The sequence below is a fragment of the Gopherus evgoodei genome, chromosome 3 (genome assembly GCF_007399415.2).
Source record: "Gopherus evgoodei ecotype Sinaloan lineage chromosome 3, rGopEvg1_v1.p, whole genome shotgun sequence".
NCBI lineage: Eukaryota > Metazoa > Chordata > Testudines > Testudinidae > Gopherus > Gopherus evgoodei.
In genome coordinates this window covers 215929773-215949954 of record NC_044324.1, presented here as the reverse complement: position 1 = coordinate 215949954, position 20182 = coordinate 215929773, and the positions used below count along the sequence as shown (strand labels likewise).

Genomic DNA, 20182 nt, shown 5'->3' with positions numbered 1-20182 from the left:
CCAGTGGAGCCAATAAAAGAAGGGAGTGAAATGATCAGATGATCATGCCAGGAAGCTGCATTTAGAGGCTGCATTTGGAATGGACTGAAGGGGACAAATCAAATACAACCCAGTGGGTTACCTCTCCAGGTTTGGGTTGAGGCACACTGGTGGTATGAAGAAGCTAACGTGCCTTCCGTCTATGCTGTTCCTGATCTATAAGGACCTGATCCAAAGTCAGTTGAAGTAAATTGAAAATCTTTTGATTTGATTGGGCTTTGGATCAGGTCCTAGATGAAATAAGGATTTTAGTCCCTTGGGCTATCAAGCGAGGACCTTCCACAAGTAATAAATCCACATGAAAACTCCAAGTACACAAAACCTGAGAAATGCCTGTCCACGATACATGATTGTTAGGGCAGTAGACTTGTCAAGACAGATTTTTGAAAAAGTTATTGTTGCAACAAAGGCAAATGTATTTTGTTTGCAGAACCACCCCTCTAAGTCACACAGTTTGGTTCAGATAGTATCAACAACCGCTAGGGTCTCCTAACATCTACTGGCCCAATCCTCCATTTCAAAGGCTCAGACTAGTTACTTGAATTCTTCAGAAAAGTTGTCAAGATTTTGGAACTCTCTAATTCCTCCTCCTCACTTTTCCTTTACCTCCTTGTCCACATAATACAATTTGGAGGGTGAAATACCCAGTGTGCTTCTTGCTTTGCTACAACTGCTGTACCTTCTATTGATGGTTATCACCCTTTGTGATGAGCTTAATCCCCATCACTTGTAAAGCAAGGGAAATAACCAAATTAATTATGCTTCACACATGGGAGGTGATTATCTAATTGCCTCCTGGCCAAGGCTAGGCTGTATAAGATGTTGAGGGAGGGACTGAAGAAGAGACAGGTCCTGGGGAGAAGGTCCTAGACTAGGGCTTAACTGGTAGGATACAACAAGGGAACTGTACTGAAGCCCAAGAGGAGTAGAAGGGCTATTAACTTAAAGACTCATTAGAATCTTCATTTGGACTTGTTCATGCTGTCCCAGAAGGGGCTTAGACTTTTATGTGACTTGACAAGCAGGCCTCTGGAACACCCAGAGGGGGAAAAGATGCAGACAGAGAAAAGCTATTGCTGGCCAAAGAACTGGCCATCGGTGTTGTGAGCAAGAGGTGAAGTCCCATGCAGTGCTGCGTGCCCAGGTGTGAAGGGGCACCCTAGAGGCAAGGATGCACATTTACATCCTCCACTGTGCTTTTTGGTTTAGGGGCAACATTGCCAATTACTTCTGTTTTCCCTACTTGAACAATTGAACTTATCAGCCTAAGACACAGCATCCTATCCCATCTTCAATATCATGCAATAAGTTACATGAGTAACTGTGACATACCGGAGTGCAAACCTGACCAGTAAGTAGCTTCGTCACCCCTGCCGTCTGACCTGGGGTGCCCTTTACAATGCTTTGCTGCAGTCACTTCCAGCCTGGACTGCTCACAAACAGCCTCCAGCATGCAAGTTACTCCCAGCTATGCCTCTGTGTGTGCTGCAACCAGCCAGCCAGCCACAGCTTGACTCCTGCTAGCTTTGGTAATACTGAAGGGGACCCAACACACTCCCAGTCTTAAATTTTCCCCAAGAAATGTATGTCCTGTACTGTCCAGTCCTCTCTAGGGCAATACAAGTTTCTATTAAGTCCATTATTTCTTTAATAGAAATAATACGCATAACACTTGCCACCCAAATTGAGTTTCCCAAATACTTCAATTTAAACACACTGGATTAGATAAGACAAGTTTATTAACTACAAAGAAAGATTTTTAAGGGAGTACAAGAAACGATGCATGAAAGTCAGAAATGGTTAGAAGGGAATAAAGTTAAAATGCTATTAGTGCCTAACAAACTGTATCAGATTTAAGCAAAATTTCTCACCACATGTGTTCAGCAGTCTTACTGACCAAATCCTATAGATCAGGACCTCTTCTCCCAGAATCCAATGAAGTCTTCCTTTGTTGCTTCAGATGTAGAGAGTAATATGGGCAGGGGGAGAGAGATGGGTGTCTTGGGGTGTTTGTTCCTCCTTTTTATAGTTTCCATCCCCTCTTGGGTACCAGCAGACAAAAAGTCTATGGGGAAGGATGTTCCTTGCTGCTTTTTCCTCACCGGTTTCCCTTTCTACTTAATTACTCTGTTTACTGCTTAAATGCAAATCAAGCAGCACACACATACCTTTGTTTGAGACAGACCTGTCAGTCAACTTCTGCTTGGTTAGGGCAGTGGTTTGGATTATATGTTAATATCATCTTACAGGGAAATCTAATCTTAACATATGATACCGCACATTTTATCAGGATGATACTGATCAGTAAACTACAAATTTTCAGATGATACCTCACATGGCATACTATGTCCAAAGATTATTACAATAGTGTATAGTTGTGAATACAGGGGTATATTCTCTCACACTAACATCTGTCACATGTGGCTCGTTCTCATTCATCCTAGCCCCAGGGGGGAAATTGGGTATGCAACGTAAGCTGTTTTTATTTTGGTTGGACGGGTCTGGGGGGATTTGTGTGGGGTTTTTATAAATCTGCGTGCTCCTCCATGATCTGTTGAGCCAACCCCTGCTTTCCCACCCCATAATCAAAAATCAGATACAAAACTTATGTCTTTTCACATTAATTTTCAGAAACAATGTTGTTAGTTATCACAAGATCCAGGGGAATTCCACTTCACCATGAAAGTTTTGAAAAAACTGAAAGATTTAAGGCAAATGCATTAACTTTGTCCTCCAGTCTTAACATTTGGCTCTGAAATCACTCTTTATGAAGAGGGCTTATCGGCTTTGAACATGGAGAGTCAGTCAGTTAGGAGATAAGCAGAGCAAGTTCATTATCCCACAGGAGCAGTAACCTAGAAATGGTTAAATAAACCCAACGAATAAAGTCTATTTCCTCACCATCAAAATTTACTCTGGGCCACAACACTACGGGACCTTCCTCAAATTAAGTTGGGTTAAGGACAGGAAACTGCATCTTCTAAACTTTAGAAATAGATCTTAAACATGTAAACATAAGATACTATGCCCCTATCTTTTGAGTAACATTTATATTATCTAAAATAAACAGTCTTTCTGAAATTGCTCTGTAATTGACATCTGACACAGTCCACATTGCAACTCATATAAGTGCAGTAAACAGTCGAAATTATGCTTCCTTATGCTCTGAGAAACACTCATATTTCCTCCAACAGATAAACTTTATTTTGTTGCTGTGCAACCGTCATGCAACATAATATACTCGGCAGTAAATACGAGAAAGAATTTTACAACTGAAGAGTAGCGTGTGGCCTTTTGTTTCCCCCCTTCCCCCATCCTTTGAGTTAAAGTCCCAATTTATGTTCATGCTGTAATATTCCATCATTTTATTCTAAAACTTTTTGCAAACTCAAGCTTTTGGCAAAAAAATGACTCACTGAGTGAAGCTCAATCCGGGGTATTTCGAATAGTGCATAAGGGAAGTTGGGGGAGGAGGATCGGGGGGATGAAGATGCATCAGTCCTATGTGATTGATGGGAGATAAATGGCTATGGGTCTGAGCCTACACCCATTTATATCAATGGCAAAATGCCCCAGGACTTCAATGAATGCAGAACAATGGGATAGAGCCCCATCTCCTGTTTAAAAAAAAACTTATCACTAGATTTCTAGGGCAGGTTTTTCCAAAGCATTCTGCACTGATTTACCTTCACTCCAACTGATGGTACCATTGACTTCAAAGGGAGTGGAGTTAGGCCAACAGTGATCACTTTAGAAAACTCTAGTCCTGGTATTTCGTGTTCACTTGAGACGTATCAAGCAATCTTGGTTTTAAGCTGAAGACACTTACTAGATTCTTAACCTGACTGCCTGTATGGATTGAGGGAGGTCACTTAACATTGCTGTGCCCATTCCCATGTTTTGTACCCAGGCAAAATTCCCATTCCCATCTCCTGAGAAGTGTAGTTTGCTCAAGGCATACAGGACCAAGTTCCTTGTCTTAGTTTCCTCAGACCAAATAGTGTCAATAATACTTATGGGACCTGCCTCAGACAGTGTGAGATCTAAGGGCTATCAGTCCTTCAAGTGCACAAGTAGTTCTTATTTGATTGAAATACACAAAGTAAAGCTTTGGAAGGTCAAGCCATAGAATCATAGAATGATAGCATATGAGGGTTGGAAGGGACCTCAGGAGGTCATCTAGTACAACCCCCTGCTCAAAGCAGGACCAATCCAGACAGGGCTTTGTCAAGCCTGACCTTAAAAACCTCTAAGGAAGGAGATTCCACCACCTTCCTAGAAAACCCTTTCCAGTGCTTCACCAACCTCCTAGTGAAAAAGTTTTTCCTGATATCCAGCCTAAACCTCCCCCTCTGCAACTTGAGACCATTACTCCTTGTTCCATCACCTGCTACCACTGAGAACAGTCTAGATCCACCCTCTTTGGAACCCCCTTTCAGGTAGTTGAAAGCAGCTATCAAATCCCTCCTCATTCTTCTCTTCCGCAGACTAAACAATCCCAGTTCCCTCAGCCTCTCCTCATAAATCATGTGCTCCCGCCCCCTAATCATTTTTGTTGCCCTCCACTGGACTCTTCCAATTTTTCCACATCCTTCTTGTAGTGTGGGGCCCAAAACTGGACACAGTAGCCCAGATGAGGCCTCACCAATGCCAAACAGAGGGGAATGATCACGTCCCGCGATCTGCTGGCAATGCTCCTACTTATACAGCCCAAAATGCCGTTAGCCTTTTTGGCAACAAGGGCACACTGTTGACTCATATCCAGCTTCTCGTCCACTGTAACCCCTAGGTCCTTTTCTGCAGAACTGCTGCCTACCCACTTGGTCCCTAATCTGCGGCGGTGCATGGGATTCTTCCGTCCTAAGTGTAGGACTCTGCACTTATCTATAAAAGCTATGGCCCTCACATGAACAATGGGACTTGTCATTTGAAAAAGGACTACTTATGTAAGCAAGGGGTGGAAGAATTAGCCTTTTGGGGGCCCAATCCAAAGGCCATTAAAGTCAACAGGAGTATTTTCATTTACTTCAATGGGTTTTGGATAAAGTCCTTGATGAGTCAAATCCTTCTCTCCTTACTCGAGCAAGGAGCCACGTTGAGTTTAATGGGACTTGGGTAAATGGAATGTGATTTGTCCCAATGGTTGCAGAGTACCATTTATATGCCCATCTGAAATGTCAGGCAATTTATGGCAGCTAGGCTGGAGAATTGGCATATTATCTAAGTACTCTCCTCCTGCTTTCTCTGAGGGGTAAAAATTCCCAGTTCACAACCTTGAGGACCTCCAGCAAAATGAATGCTTGTCAGCACTAATATTCCTAAATTAAATATCAAGCCAAAAAATGCATGTCCAGGCCTTCTTTATACATCATCAATGGAAATAAGAGGAGACACATTCAATTTTACTTACTTTCTTAGCAGTTTACATATAACCTTTCTGCATGTCAGTTTCTCCATTTGTGAAATAATGGACAGATACTCTCCTCATGTGAAATGCTTTAAGATGTGTGGCTGACATCATACTCAGCACTTACTGTATCATTACTATTATTTAGTCTTTATACTTCAGGGAAGTGAAATTTGTCCAAGAAATCATCTAAACCAATGTTAATTTTTTTTTTTAAGTAAAAATATAGCAGAACTCCAGCTGGTGTTCAAGTCACTAGGACTACATGGATTTATACCAGCTGAGGATCTGGCTTACGGTCGGTATTCATATGTTATTATAATCTAAGTGCAGAGAGATTTGAGGCAGTTAAGACTGTGAACCTCCAAACTCCAGATTGGCTGTACATCCCCTTGCATCTCAAAAGCCTCCAAGATACTTACACAGCTCCCAGCCTACGCTGTTTACACAGTGATGTAGTTGCTAGGGGAAACGATGCCATGTTGATACGAAAGGAATATTTAATCTGAACAATCTGAAGTGTAGCTTCTATAAACAGTGAACAAGAGGTATCCTTTAAACTTTGATATTTTGGTAGTTGTTTGCTATCAAAACATTTCTGTTTATAGTTTCATTTTAACAGCTAAGCTACTTCCAGACATGCATGTTAACATCTGAGAAAAGTTCTTCGCATCTGTACACATATTGAAAAGTCAGCAGTTTCTGGTTAGCTGGACAACAACTACAATTGTGTGCACCAGGAGAGAATTAGGGCCCACTCTTGCCATCCTTTTCGCACCAGGGCCCAGATTTTCACTGAGCACTGAGGAAAACCTGGCCCTGTCATAAACAGATAGCTAAGGGTTAATATCTCTTTCACCTGGAAAGAAGTAATCTGAACCACCTGACCAGAGGACCAATCAGGAAACAGGATTTTTTTCAACTCTGGGTGGAGGGAATTGTGTGTCTGAGTTCTTTGTCTTCTGCCTGTATGCTCTCTCGGATGAGAAGTTTTTCTATTTCCTGCTTTCTAATCTTCTGTTTCCCAGTTGTGAGTACATAAGATCAGATAGGGATTTATATGTTCTTTTGTATTTACATGTCTATAATTGCTGAAGTACTTTGAATTGTATTCTTTTTGAATAAGGCTGTTTATTCATATTTCTTTTAAGCAATTGACCCTGTATTTGTCACCTTAATACAGAGAGACCATTGGTATGTATTTTTCTTTCTTTTTATATAAAGCTTTCTTTTTAAGACCTGTTGGAGTTTTTCTTTAGTGGGGAACTTCAGGGAATTGGGTCTGCAGCTCACCAGGGAATTGGTGGGAGGAAGAAATCAGGGAGAGGTCTGTGTGTGTTAGATTTACTAGTCTGACTTTGCATTCCCTCTGGGTGAAGAGGAAAGTGCTTTTGTTTTCAGGACTGGAATTACAGAGGGTGGACTCCCTCTGCTTAGATTCACGGAGGTTGCTTTTGTGTATCTCTCCAGGAGCACCTGGAGGGAAGAAGGGAAAAGATTTATTTCCCTTGGTTGTGAGACTCAAGGGTCTGGGTCTTGGGGTCCCCAGGGAAGGGTTTCAGGGGGACCAGAGTGCCCCAAAACACTCTAATTTTTTGGGTGGTGGCAGCAGTACCAGGTCCAAGCTGGTAACTAAGCTTGGAGGTTTTCATGCTAACCCCCATATTTTGGATGCTAAGGTCCAAATCTGGGACTAGGTTATGACAGGCCCATGTACTTCTTTCAGAAGTAGCCCCCTATAAACCAATAGGGCTACTCTCCTAAGTAAGGGTTTCATGATGAGGCCCAAACAGAACAACCTGGCCACAGTTTATAGGGTGGCTTTGTCCAGAGCCACACCTTTTTTGTGCTAAATCTTGGACACGGCAGGGGAAGTTCTTCGGACCAATGATGCATCAATCCCTTTCACGCTCCGGCATCCTGGGAGAGAAATTACATATATATGTGAATATACTTAGAAGAATAATCAGCATTATTCAGGATCTGGTCTTCCAGCAAAAGATGACCCTTGACTGTTATCATAGATTATTAGGGTTGGAAGGGACCTCAGGACATCATCTAGTCTAACCCTCTGCTCAAAACAGGGCCAATCCCCAAATGGCCCCCTCAAGATTGAACTCACAACCCTATGTTTAGCAGGCCAATGTGCAAACCACTGAGCTATCCCTCCCCCAGGATAGTCTTGTGATTAAGGCATAGGTACAGCACTCAAGTCATAGGCTCTTCTACAAATGTCCTGTGTGACCTTGGGCATGGCACTTTCAGAGTTTAATTCCAGAAGGGACCCTTATGATGATGTAATCTGACCACTTTACATAACACAGGCTAGAGAATGTCACCTATGATTCCTGCATTGAGCCATATCATTTGTCATTGAGCTCAAGTTACCTTTTAAAAAAACATCCAATCTCGATTTGCAGATGCCTAGTGGTGAATAGTGTGCCACACCCCTGGTGTTGTGTGCTAATTGGTAATTACCAACACTGAAAAAATTACTGTGTAGTCCCACTTACTCTCTCTGTGCCTCAGTACTCCATCGGTAAAACAGGGATAATTATACTCCTTTTCCTGGCATTGTCTATGTAAATTGCAAATTCTTCAGGGCACGGACTCTTATTCTAGATTTGTGCAGTGCCCAGCACATGGGTCCTGTTCTCTCTGGTCCCTAAGCATCATTGTAATAAACATAATAAATACTAACAGACGGGACTATTCAAGATGGAGACTGTTTTGCTATATGAATGTGCAGCACCGAGTACAACGGGTCTTTGTTGGGGTGTAGAGATACAATTGTAATACACAGAACTGTGTTAAGTTTACAGCTCCGTGCAAGCTCATTAACTTTTATAGCTTAGTGGATAGGACAGTGGTCTGAGACTCAGGAGATGGGAGTTCAATTCTAGGCTCTGCCACTGGCCTGCTGGGTGACCTTGAGTAAGCACATCCTGCCCTGTGCCTCAGTTTCCTCGTTCATAAAAATGGGGATAATGATACTAGTCTCCTTTGTAAAGCACTTTGACACCAACAGCTGAAAAGAGCTAGATACTGGACCATTTTTATTACCTACAAAAGCTGATGACGGGGAAGGTTTTTATTAAACTATATTCTGCTGTGATAGTTACAAGCCAACAAGTTTAGCTGAAGGCTTCTCTATGCGACAAAGAAACCTGCAGCGGTGCTGGTGTTTCAGTATGTTAGTATTGATCCAGTGCAGTGCTAGGGCATGATTCACTGGAGGTGGCGTCTTCCTCATGAAACATAAAAGCAAGGTTAAGGCTGTATGCACCTCTCATAATGAAACCTAGAACCAGATTTTTCTATTAGCCCAGTGCAGTATGGGATGTGTCAAGTCCAGTGACCAGCCATTATGGACCTGATCGAAACAGGGTGACCAGACAGCAAATGTGAAAAATTGGGATGGGGGTAGGGGGTAATAGGAGCCTTTATAAGAAAAAGACCCCAAAATAGGAACTGTCCCTATGAAATGGCTAGCTAGATCCAATGGCTACTGCAGTCAACAGAAATCTTTCTATTGACTTCACTGGACTTGGCATCAGGCTCTGAGAGCAGTAGGACCCAAAGTACCCTTCCAGGGCTCATTGCTGAAGAGCTGGGGTGGAGTTGAAGGGAACTGATCCCTTACTGGTGTTTCTAGTGTACTGCAGGTAGTGAGCTTGCTTTCACAGTCCACTTGAAGGAGGAAGATGGGAGAACAAAGCTGTCGGCCATCCCTGAAGATGTGGAGTGGGGAAAGGGTCCAACCTTCTTCCTTCTGACCATGCTAGAGTTGGAGGAGCCTCCAGGCCAGAAGGAGCCCCCAAAGACAGCATCTACAAAGAAACAGAGCTGGGGCCTGCTGGGAGGAGAGCATGTTCTGAAGAAGGGGGACCCTGCATATGGCTTCAAGCAGAAAATATGGGAGACGTAGCATTTTCTGCCACGTTCCCCTTTGAACCTGAAACTGGGGATGAAAATGCATCAGCCCAAACCAAGGCCCTGGATCTAAACACCACAGAACTGGGAACCAGCTCTGAGTTTCATCAGGGTCCCATATCTCGATACTGGGTCAAGCTGGTCCCCCACACTAATCCCCTCTGGGATTTCAAAATGTAGATCAGGATCCAAATGTTGCAGCTCAAACCCATTGCTGGAAAGAGAAAAAAAGAGACCCACCTTTGCTGATGGCTCCTGCAAACTGAAGCCAGCGGCTGTCAGATGGCTCTACTCCTCACTAACACTAGAAGCATTAGAGATCACTTGGTGCTTTTTGCAAATACAGAGGCATGAACCCCAATATTCTGCCCAAATTCCCATTTCCACTTTCAATATTCATGCTACTTCAGTTTCCCCTTGCTGTTCCACTAGGATATGGGATGCTGCTTCCCATCCTGCCCCCAACTGTTGTGTAGTGTTAAACATTGTATCTTCCATCCTAGAAGGAGCTGGGTGGAGGGGGGGTAAGTAAACTATAGGACAAAATCGTCCCCATTCCCCTTATAAAAATGTCTTAGAGAAATTAAACATTTTCTATGGTTTTTTAACCATTTTATAGCAATTATTAGAAAACGTATCTGTGTTATAGAATCATAGAAGTGTAGGACTGGAAGAGACCTCAATAGGTCCAGTCCTCTGCACTCAAGGCAGGACTACATAATAACTAGCCCATTCCTGACAGGTGTTTGTCTAACCTCCTCTTAAAACCTCCAATGATAGAGATTCCACAACCGCCGTAGGCAATTTATTCCAGTGCTTAACCACCCTGACAGTTGGGAAGTTTTTCCTAATGTCCACCTTAAACCGCCCTTGCTGCAATTTAAGCTCATTGTTTCTCGGGCTAGCCTCAAAGGTTAACAAGAACAATTTTTCTCCCTCCTCCTTGTACCAGCCTTTATATACTTGAAAATTGTTATCATGTCCCCGCTCAGTCTTCACTTTCCAGACTAAACAAACCCGATTTTTTCAATTTTCCCTCCTAGGTCATGTTTTCTAGACCTTTAATCATTTTTGTTGCTCATCTCTGGACATTCTCCAATTTGTCCTCATCTTTGCTGAAATGTGGTGCCCAGAACTGGACATAATACTCCAGCTGAAGTCTAATCAACATGGAGTAGCATGGAAGAATTACTCTCCTTTCTTGCTTACAACACTCCTGCTAATACATCCCAGAATGATGTTGGCTTTTTTTTTGCAACAGTGTTACACTGTTCACTCATATGTAGCTTGTGATCCACCATGACCCCCAGATCCCTTTCCACAGTGCTCCTTCCTAGGCAGTCATTTCCCATTTTGTATGTGTCCAATTGATTGGTCCTTCTAAGTGGCATACTTCACATTTGTCCTCAATGAATTTCTCCCTGTTTACTTCAGATCATTTCTCTAGTTTGTCCAGATCATTTTGAATGTTAAGCCTATCCTCAAAAGCACTTGCAACCCTTCCCAGCTTGGTATCGTCTGCAAACTTTATAAATGTGTACTCTATGCCATTATCTCAATCAATTATGAAGATATCGAACAGAACTGGTCCTAGGATTGATACCTGTGGGACCCCGCTCGATATGCCCTTCTAGCTTGACTGTGAACCAGTGATGATTACTCTCTGGGAACAGTTTTCCAACCAGTTATGCATCCACTTTTTAGTAGTTCCACCTAGGTTTTGAGAACGTCAAAAAAGCCTTACTAAAATCAAGGTATATCACAATTACAGCGTCCTCCCTATCCACAAGGTTTGTTATCCTGTCAAAGAAAGCTATTAGGTTGGTTTGATGGGATTTGTTCTTGACAAATCCATGCTGATTGTTACTTATCACCTTATTATCTTCTAGGTGTTTGCAAATTCATTGCTTGATTATTTGCTCCATTATCTTTCCGGATGCCAAAGTTAAGCTGACTACTCTGTAATTCCCTGGGTTTATTCCCCTTTATAGAGATGGGCACTATATTAGCCCTCTCCCAGTCCTCTGGAATCTCTCCCGTCTTCCACAAGTTTTCAAAAATAATTGTGAATGGCTCAGATATCTCCTCAGTCAGCTCCTTAAGTATTCTAGGATGTATTTCCTCAGGCCCTGCCGACCTGAAGACATCTAATTAAGTTGTTCTTTCCCTATTTCAGCTTCAGATCCTACCTCAGGCCTAGGCTACACTGGCACTTTACAGCGCTGCAACTTTCTCGCTCAGGGGTGTGAAAAAAACACCCCCCTGAGCGCAGCAAGTTACAGCGCTGTAAAGCACCAGTGTAAACAGTGCCCCAGCGCTGGGAGCGCGGCTCCCAGCATTGTAAGCTAACCCCCACGGGGAGGTGGAGTACGTGCAGCACTGGGAGAGCTCTCTCCCAGCGCTGGCGCCATGACCACACTCACACTTCAAAGCGCTGCCGCGGCAGCTCTCCCGCAGCAGCGCTGTACAGCTGCAAGTGTAGCCATACCCTCATTTTCACTGGTATTCACTGCGTTAGACGTCCAATCACTACTAACCTTTTCAGTGAAAACTAAAACAAAAAAGTCACTTACCATTTCTGCCATTTCCAAATTTTATGTTATTGTCTTCCCCTGTCGTTGAATAATGGGTCTACCCTATCCTTGGTCTTCCTCTTGATTCTAATGTATTTGTAGAAAGTTTTCTTGTTACCCCTTATGTTTCTAGCTAATTTAATCTTGGTTTGTGCGTTGGCCTTTATAATTTTGTCTTGTATGCTTGTGTTGTTTGTTTATATTCATCCTTCGTAATTTGACCTAGTTTCCACTTTTTGTAGGACTCTTCTTTTGAGTTTTGGATCATTGAAGATTTCCAGGTTAAGCCAGAGTGATCTCTTGCCATACTTCCTATCTTTTCTTTCCTATGGAGGATGGCTTGAGGAACATTTAGAAAGAGCATTCTCAATTAAAGAGCCATTTCTGTAGAACCCTGTTCAGTTTTTATAACCTTGGAGTTTTTTTCAATCTTATAAGACTTTTCCATAAGGGCAATCTCAGCACAGCCATGCACATGGGTGGGGAAGGAAGCAGAAAGAGTGCTGATTGTCCCAGAGCAATTCTGCTTGCTGAGACCAGGATGACTTAGGGCAGCCAGAGGGGCTTTAAAAAGAGGCACTATGCACCTTTAACTGCTGCACATGCAGAGAATAGCCACGGGTGTGACCATGCCCCCAAACCAGTAGGTGGTGTCCACTTCCTGGGGCCCATGATGCCCAAACTGGGCCAGATATGGCATACCTGCCATGTTACAGCACTGAGAACAAGAGTGTCTGAGTGTCATTTCCCTCCACTCTCTCTCACATGGAAACAAAGGGACAGATTTCGTCCACAGCTGGGGATCCTTTGAGATGAAAGGTGTTATACAAATGTGAGACAGCAGCTGGGCCTATGCTGCAGTCAGCAGGGTGAGCGCAGCATATCCATGCTAGCTTTGATCTAGCTAGTGCCGCTAAAAACAGCCGTGAAGACATGGTGCCACCAGATCCCCAGCACAGGTTACCTCCCTGACTGGGTACCCAAGTGGGCTTGTACAGCCTGCACTGAAGACTGTGCTGCCACATCTTCACAGATATTTTAGCCTCACTTGCTAGATTAAATCTAGCACAGATTGGTCTATCTGAGCTGCAAATAATACTTTCAATTACAGTATACAGGGAAAGATTGTGACTATGGAAAGGAAGCTGGTGTCTCACCAGAAAGTGCCATTGCTAGCTGGAATTCTTCCTTCAGCATCTGGAGAACTTCTTTTGCCCCTTCTTCACCCTAATAGATTGAAGACAATATATTGTACTACAACGTATATACGCACCAGGGGGCTGAATTAAGGTTTCATGGACAATCTTAATTCTGGCCCTTCATAAATTTCACGGGCTTGAGTTTGCACCCGTAACTGTCCCTGGTAATACTTTTTGAATGTTAGTGCATGTCTAAAAGGCTAGTCTAATAGTCAAAATTTGGACTGCAGCCTTTGATGAATTACCTGATAAGCCAACCCCCAGATGATAGGTCTTCCAATGAACACCGCTGTGGCACCAAGAGCTAATGCCTTGAGAACATCCGTGCCTTTTCTCACTCCACCATCCAGGAACACCTCCACCTTCCCTTCCACAGCCTCAACAATTTCCAGCAAGACGTCAATCTAGGAAAGCAAGAACAAGACAGTAGCAATTCAGTCACTTATGACACTACTGAATTTTTAAGCGAACTGCCACATGTAGGAACCAGTCTTTAATGAAGATAAGCCTGAATTGTGTACCTAATGTATGTGCACAAATAATGCAGTTGTGTGTACAAATATGGAAGTGACTAATCATACTAGTAAGCAGAGGTTAGTACTGATCCAGTGTAGTGCTAGGGGACACTTTGTCGGAGATGCTGTCTTTCTCGTGACACATAAACGCAAGGTCCTGGTTAGAGCTGTATACACCTTTCATGAAACCTAGAACCAAATTAAACTCATTTTTCTCTTAGCCTAGTGCAGTATGAGATGGACCAAGTCCAGTGACCAGTCACGATGAACCTGATACACCAGACCTGAAGAAGAGCTCTGTGCACATTCAAAAGCTTGTCTTTCTCACCATCAGAAGATGGTCCAAGAAAAGATATTATCTCCCCCACCTTGTCTCTAATTGTGCTAGTAGATATGCATAAAGATCCTGTTTTACATGCACAATCACAATGGCTACATACGCGTGTTTCCTGTGCATGACAGCATTTGTGTGTGTTATGGCCAGGGACGGCTCCGGGCCCCAGCACACCAAGCACATGCCGCGGGGGGCGCTCTGCCAGTCGCCAAGAAGGTGGCAGGCAGGGTGCCTTCGGCGGCATGCCTGTGGAGGGTCCGCTGGTCCCACGGCTTCGCGCCTGCGGGAGGTCCACCGGAGCCGCGAGACCGGCGAGCGGCAGAGCGCCGCCCGCGGCATGACACTGTGCTTAGGGTAGCGAAATGTCTAGAGTCGCCCCTGGTTATGGCCCATCAGCGATTGGGATCCCATTCTGCCAGGCTCTGTACATACACATAGCAAGAGACAGCCCTTGCTCTGAAGAATTTACCGTTCAAGTTGGTAGAAAATTTTCCATCAAAGCATTTTTACCAGTGAAAATGGCTTTTTTAATGAACACATTTTTGTGATTGATTTTCCATTTTTGTAAGGAAAATGTCGGCATTCACTGACAAACAAAACATTTTCAGTATTTCAACTAAAACCTGAAATAATACAATTTAAAAAAATATGGTTTTGTCTAATTTTTTTTTGCGGGGGTGGCAGAGAGAGAAAGAATAATTCACTTTCCAGCCAACTCGACTTACTATAGAACTAGCCATGGGAAAGGATGGAGAAAAGAAAGGGGGATTATTCCTATTTTACAAACAGGGAACTGAGGCAGAGCCAGACTAAGTATTTTGCCCACGGTCACACAAGATGCCTCGAGTCCCAGACTCCTACCGTAACTGCAGGACCACCCTTCCTGTCATGCCTAACTTTGTACTATCTCAGCAAAGCAGGAGACACATTAGATGAGAAGCAAAGTGCTAAAGAGGCTGACAACATTGTGCTCTAGGAAGGGAAACTGGGCTCCAAAATCATCCCTTTTCAGACAGGGATGTAATTAATTTTCCTTTTAAAGGATCAAAATATCACCCTCTTTCTACATCCAAGCAAACTTCACCACTATACAAGGGCTGTCATTACTAAAGTAAGATGTTTTAATTATGGTTTGCATCAATTTCCTCAACGTGTAATTAGGCATTAGGAAATATTAACCAGTTTGGGTTCAACTCAGATTTCAAAAACCTATCAAATTAAAACATGTGATTATGATGCAGAAATAGAAACACTTTATGATCTGGTACAAATAGATACTATGAAAAATGTATTATAAATATACCCCACTGTTGCAATATAAAATCCAGTGAACAGACCAGAATATTCAAAATACATAACTTAATGGTTTCTTCTCCTCCAAGCTAACTTATTACAAGCAAATAATTTGTAACAAATACATTTTTCAGTTCAATTTTTTCTCTATTTCAGTTGGCAAAATGTGAGTAGATGTTAACATTCTTGAATTTCCTTATTATTCAAAATAATTTGTTAATTCCTTCATGAATGGTTCATTTCAGAATCAAGTATCAGAGGGGTAGCTGTGTTAGTCTGGATCTGTAAAAGCAGCAAAGAGTCCTGTGGCACCTTATAGACTAACAGACGTTTTGGAGCATGAGCTTTCGTGGGTGAATACCCACTTCATCAGATGCATACCCACATGCATCTGACGAAGTGGGTATTCACCCACGAAAGCTCATGCTCCAAAACGTCTGTTAGTCTATAAGCTGCCACAGAACTCTTTGCTGTCATTTCAGAATAGCTCTCACATACAGTGTAAAATTTTCAGAAATGCCCAAATGACTTAGGAGTCCCATTTTCAGAAGTGAGCAAATAGATTTTCAGATGTGCCTCATTTTGTGGGTGTTCAGATTCAGCCACCTAAAAAGAGGCCTCATTTTCAGAAAGGGCTGAGCATTTACCCTCTGAAAATCAGGCCCTTTTTTGGTGTCTTAAACTGGCTACCTGAAAAACGAGGCTACCAAAAAATCACTGAAAGACCTGAGAGTAGAATTTTGACCCCTACGTTACAATTAAAAACTGAGCCAAGTTTCCAGCTGACATATTTACATTTTCCCAGGGTGAGTATCACTGCACAGCTGCTTTCTCCCAATCCTCCTCCTCCCACCCTGCCATCATCAGTAGTCCTTGGTCTGCCTGAGACACATGGCCAAGCTAGGGCCAATCAGAGGCTGACTCCTTGCTTTGTGTAACATTTAGAAAATACCTGTGATCATAGCTAGAATAGAAAGCTAAGATAAGGTTTCTTCTGAAAAACTAGAAAAAGGTCATTTGTGTAACACCAACAGGATCTGGGGAGGAGGGTTAATGGTGGGAATTGGCAGGCCCCCCAGAGTGGAAGGAAGGAAGAGATCAAAGGGTTCTAAGGGAAGGAAGGGATGTTCTAACACAAATCCTGGAAATTTTTCATTCAAAATGTTTTTCAGTGAAAAACAGCTTGTGCTTCAGAACGGAGAGCTACTGTGAAAACATTTTTATCAAGCTTTCCAGTTTTTCATCAAAAGCAACAATTTCCCTAATTACTCTTCTCTGCCACTGAATGCAAAAGCATGGCTGACTACTAGTTGTATGGTTATTCACCCCAGGTAAACATCTTTTCTTTTTTACTCTATTCACTATCTTTTCAAAGTTACAAAGTTACAGAGCAGCAGAAGGAAAAATGAAACATGAAGGGCTAGTCTACACTAGAACGCAGCTGCACCGTTGTACCATGTCTGGCGAAGACACTCTATGTTGAAAGGAGAGAGCTCTCCCATGGGCATAATAAATACACCTCTGCGAGAGGTGGAGCTATGTCAGTGGGAGAAAACTCTCTGCCTGACATAGCACTGTCCATACCAGTGCTCAGGTAGGCATAACTACGTCACTCAAAGGGGTGGCTTATTCACACCCCTGAGCGACGTAAGTTACACCGAAGTAAGCGGTAGGGTAGACCCAGCCTCAATGACTGCAAGGTTTCCAAAGTTGGAGAAGTAGTGAAAAGTCAAAGTGTCAGGCTTTGGAATTTTCATTTCTCCTTTGCTGCCTTGTAGCCTTTCAGTGGGTTTGAAAAGTTTTAGCGTATCAAAAGGAAAAGCGGGGAGGACAAGTCTGGACATGATTTTTTCAGCTTATTGCACTAAGTGGTAAAAGAGAGGGGTGGGGAGAAAATGGAAACAAATACTAAGAATTTCTAAATTTTTAAAATTCAGAAAACTTTGAAATAATATTCCATACATTTTTGAGGGGGGGGGGTGAAGCGTTAGAATATTGCCTAATTAGCATAAAATCCTCAGAATTCCAGGCCTCTATCCTTAACTGGTATGGCTAGGAGAAGGTAACGGTACAGAAGTTGCTGGGCCCTATCATTCTTAGTGTAAGTGGATGATCACCCAAGACTGTGGGCTCATGGACATCAGAGGGAACAGAGACAGATGGGAGCGGGAAGGAGTTCACTAAGGCTCAACCCCCTAAACAAATGCAGACTTTCTGCTTACAGTAAAATGGAGATATCGGAGTTAATTCAGCTATAGTTGGCTTCTCACCCTGGCTAATCCATTCAACAAATTCTTTAGCTGTGACCTCCGGCCTCCTGCTACATTATTTATTCCATATTCCACTGTGTTGTATTGCCATCAGGTAGCATGGGGTAAGACATTGTTTCAACGTGTCAGAAGACACATACCCACTTGCGCCTCCTAGTGCAGTTAAAGGTTTGAATTATCTATGGCATGCCAAGTATCAAGGACTACTTTTCTCCTTTTATTGGGTTCTTAAATGAGCTAACCTGAAACCACTCCTTTGGATTGCTTTCCTGAGCCCTGCAGCCAGGGCAGGCTGCCCAGATTCCCAGAGGCAATAGCCCACATGTTAATTCTTCTGTGGCTTTTGGTTTGATTTCTCAGAAGAAAGAAATCCACAGGCTGCCCTCACACACACCAGTAAGAGGCTACGAGTGCCTACATGCATGCTGTGAAATTCTAAGGGACCTTGAAAGAAACAGCCCATTGGAGCTTAAAAAAATATAGCACACGTTTACATGTTTCCTCTCCAGTAACCACATGTGCAACTTAAAAGGGGCAGGGCAGGAGCAGGGGGGCGGTGAGGCAGAAGGAGAGAGAGAACAAGTTAGCAAGCAGCTGTAGATGCAATTAAAGTTACTAAACAGATTCTCAAGTGCCATTCCTAAGTGGTTTCACCAATACTCACAGTTGCTGGCACACCATCCAGTTGGCGCGCACCATGGTTTGACACCAGGATCCCATTTACACCGTGCTTCACAGCTTCTCTAGCATCATCAGCTGCAAGAAACAAAAGTCAGCCCTTCAGACATTGCAGTTAATTAGGGCTGTCCAAGTAGCAATGACAGTATCTGTAAAAATATTCTGTTAATGAGAATCTATCCAGTGCTCTGTCTCCTAATAGCTGAGCCTTGCACCAGCCTGCAGACAGTTGTGTCCATAAATTGTGGCCTGACCAGAATTAAAGTTAGCCCCATTTGTATCACTCGGAACACTGGAGGAGATAAGTAGTTCTGAGTAGGCAGTTATGTATCTCTTCTGGTGGCTGGCATGTACTTTCATCACACTGATCTGCAATTCATCATCCTTAAGACAATCCTGCTGCTGCATGTTTTACTGTAGTCTGAAATTATTAATATCATTACAGTGTGTAATCACTTGACTATGTTCAGTTGCCTTTTGACTGATTACAGAAGCTTCAAAAAGAAACAAAAAAAGTCCCGTTCACACTTCTACACATGCAGCGTGTAACTCAGAGCTGAGCTTGGGTCTGTACGTGCCATGGGTAGAATACATCCATTTGTTCCCATTTCCTGTCATAGCTGATTTCAGATTCACCCTAAATTAATGCCAGCATATGAATGCTTATACAATTATGGAAAATAGAATATTTTATTGATTTGGGAATATCAGTTAAAATGGAAAATGAGTTCATCTAGAACTTAGACAGAGGGAGGATGGTGTAATGGTTAGGGCCATAGTCTAAGACTTAGAATTCCAGTCTTTGCTCTGGCTCAGACTGAGTGACCTTGCTCAAGTCACTCTGGTGTTTTTGAAAATATGACCCTAAATGACCAAGCCTTCCAAGTGCCTAAGTCATTTTTGAAAATGGGATTTAGGAGCCTAAGTCTCATCAGAAGTCAATAGGACTTAGTACCTAAGTGACACAGGCACTTAGGTGTCTAAGTCACATGAGTACTTCTGACCATTTTACCTAACGCTTCTTTGTGCCTCAATCCTCCCATCTGTACAATGGGGATAATAGCACTTCCCTACCCCACAGGGCTGTTGTGAGCATAAATATAGTAAAGACTGTGAAGTGCTCAGCCTCTATGGCACTAGCAGGCTTTATAAGTACTATAGATAAAATCATACTGAGTTTGACATATTAAAGTAGGTAAACATGTAGAACTATTTATAGTACTTCCATGGTGCCCACTACCATAGTATCTAAGCATGCACGCACACACACAAACTAAAAAACCTTTTAACGGGATCTCAAAGTCCTTTCCACATGCTAATTACGTCCCGCAGCATCCTTGTGACGTTGAAACATTACTGTTCACATTTTATAGATGGGTTCACCGCATGAGCAGTCAAACAACTTACCCAAACACCAAGACAGGGGCTGAGTCAGAAACTGAAGCCAAGTATCCAGACTCCAAGTGCACGAGACAATGACCCTTCCCTTATGCATGTAAATGAGCTGTGAGAATCTCTGACATTAGGCAGAACCGTGTTGCAATAATACACAGTGTACGGGATATGCACAAAGCAATACAAACTTGATTTCTACAAAAAACAACCCGGGGGTGGGGGGTGCAGCACCTACCACAATGGGATTCTGCCCCATGAATGACGTTCCTAAGTGCCACTGCAACAGTTAATAACTCAAAGCCAACCTTTGGCTGTCCAGTCTGCAAAGCAGTATGTGAAGAGAGCTGAGATGAAGGGTCCCATATACATCACTGATTTGTTGCAGGTGGTGGTGGTCTCTCGGGAAAGCAGTGTGATTTACAGCACCCGGAACAGCACTCGGAATAGGGAAGTACTGAATGCTAATTCCTGGTTCTGTGACTGGCTTGCCATGAGACCTTGGGCTAGCCACAACATCTCCATGCTTGATTCAATTACTCACTTAAT

General features: G+C 43.0%; 1 protein-coding gene across 1 annotated transcript in view; it reads right to left on the bottom strand.

Annotated features, from left to right (window-relative positions):
• Positions 1 to 7133: 7133 nt before the first annotated feature.
• HAO1 (hydroxyacid oxidase 1) overlaps positions 7134 to 20182 on the bottom strand; it is a 49967-nt gene continuing 36918 nt past the window's right edge. Inside the window, exons 6-9 of the mRNA XM_030558023.1 lie at positions 18228 to 18319; positions 13397 to 13555; positions 13110 to 13179; positions 7134 to 7366 (exon numbers count right to left, since the gene is read on the bottom strand). Of these exons, the coding sequence (XP_030413883.1) occupies positions 7296 to 7366; positions 13110 to 13179; positions 13397 to 13555; positions 18228 to 18319 (392 nt within the window). The 3' untranslated portion in view covers positions 7134 to 7295. The remainder of the gene's footprint in view (positions 7367 to 13109; positions 13180 to 13396; positions 13556 to 18227; positions 18320 to 20182) is intronic.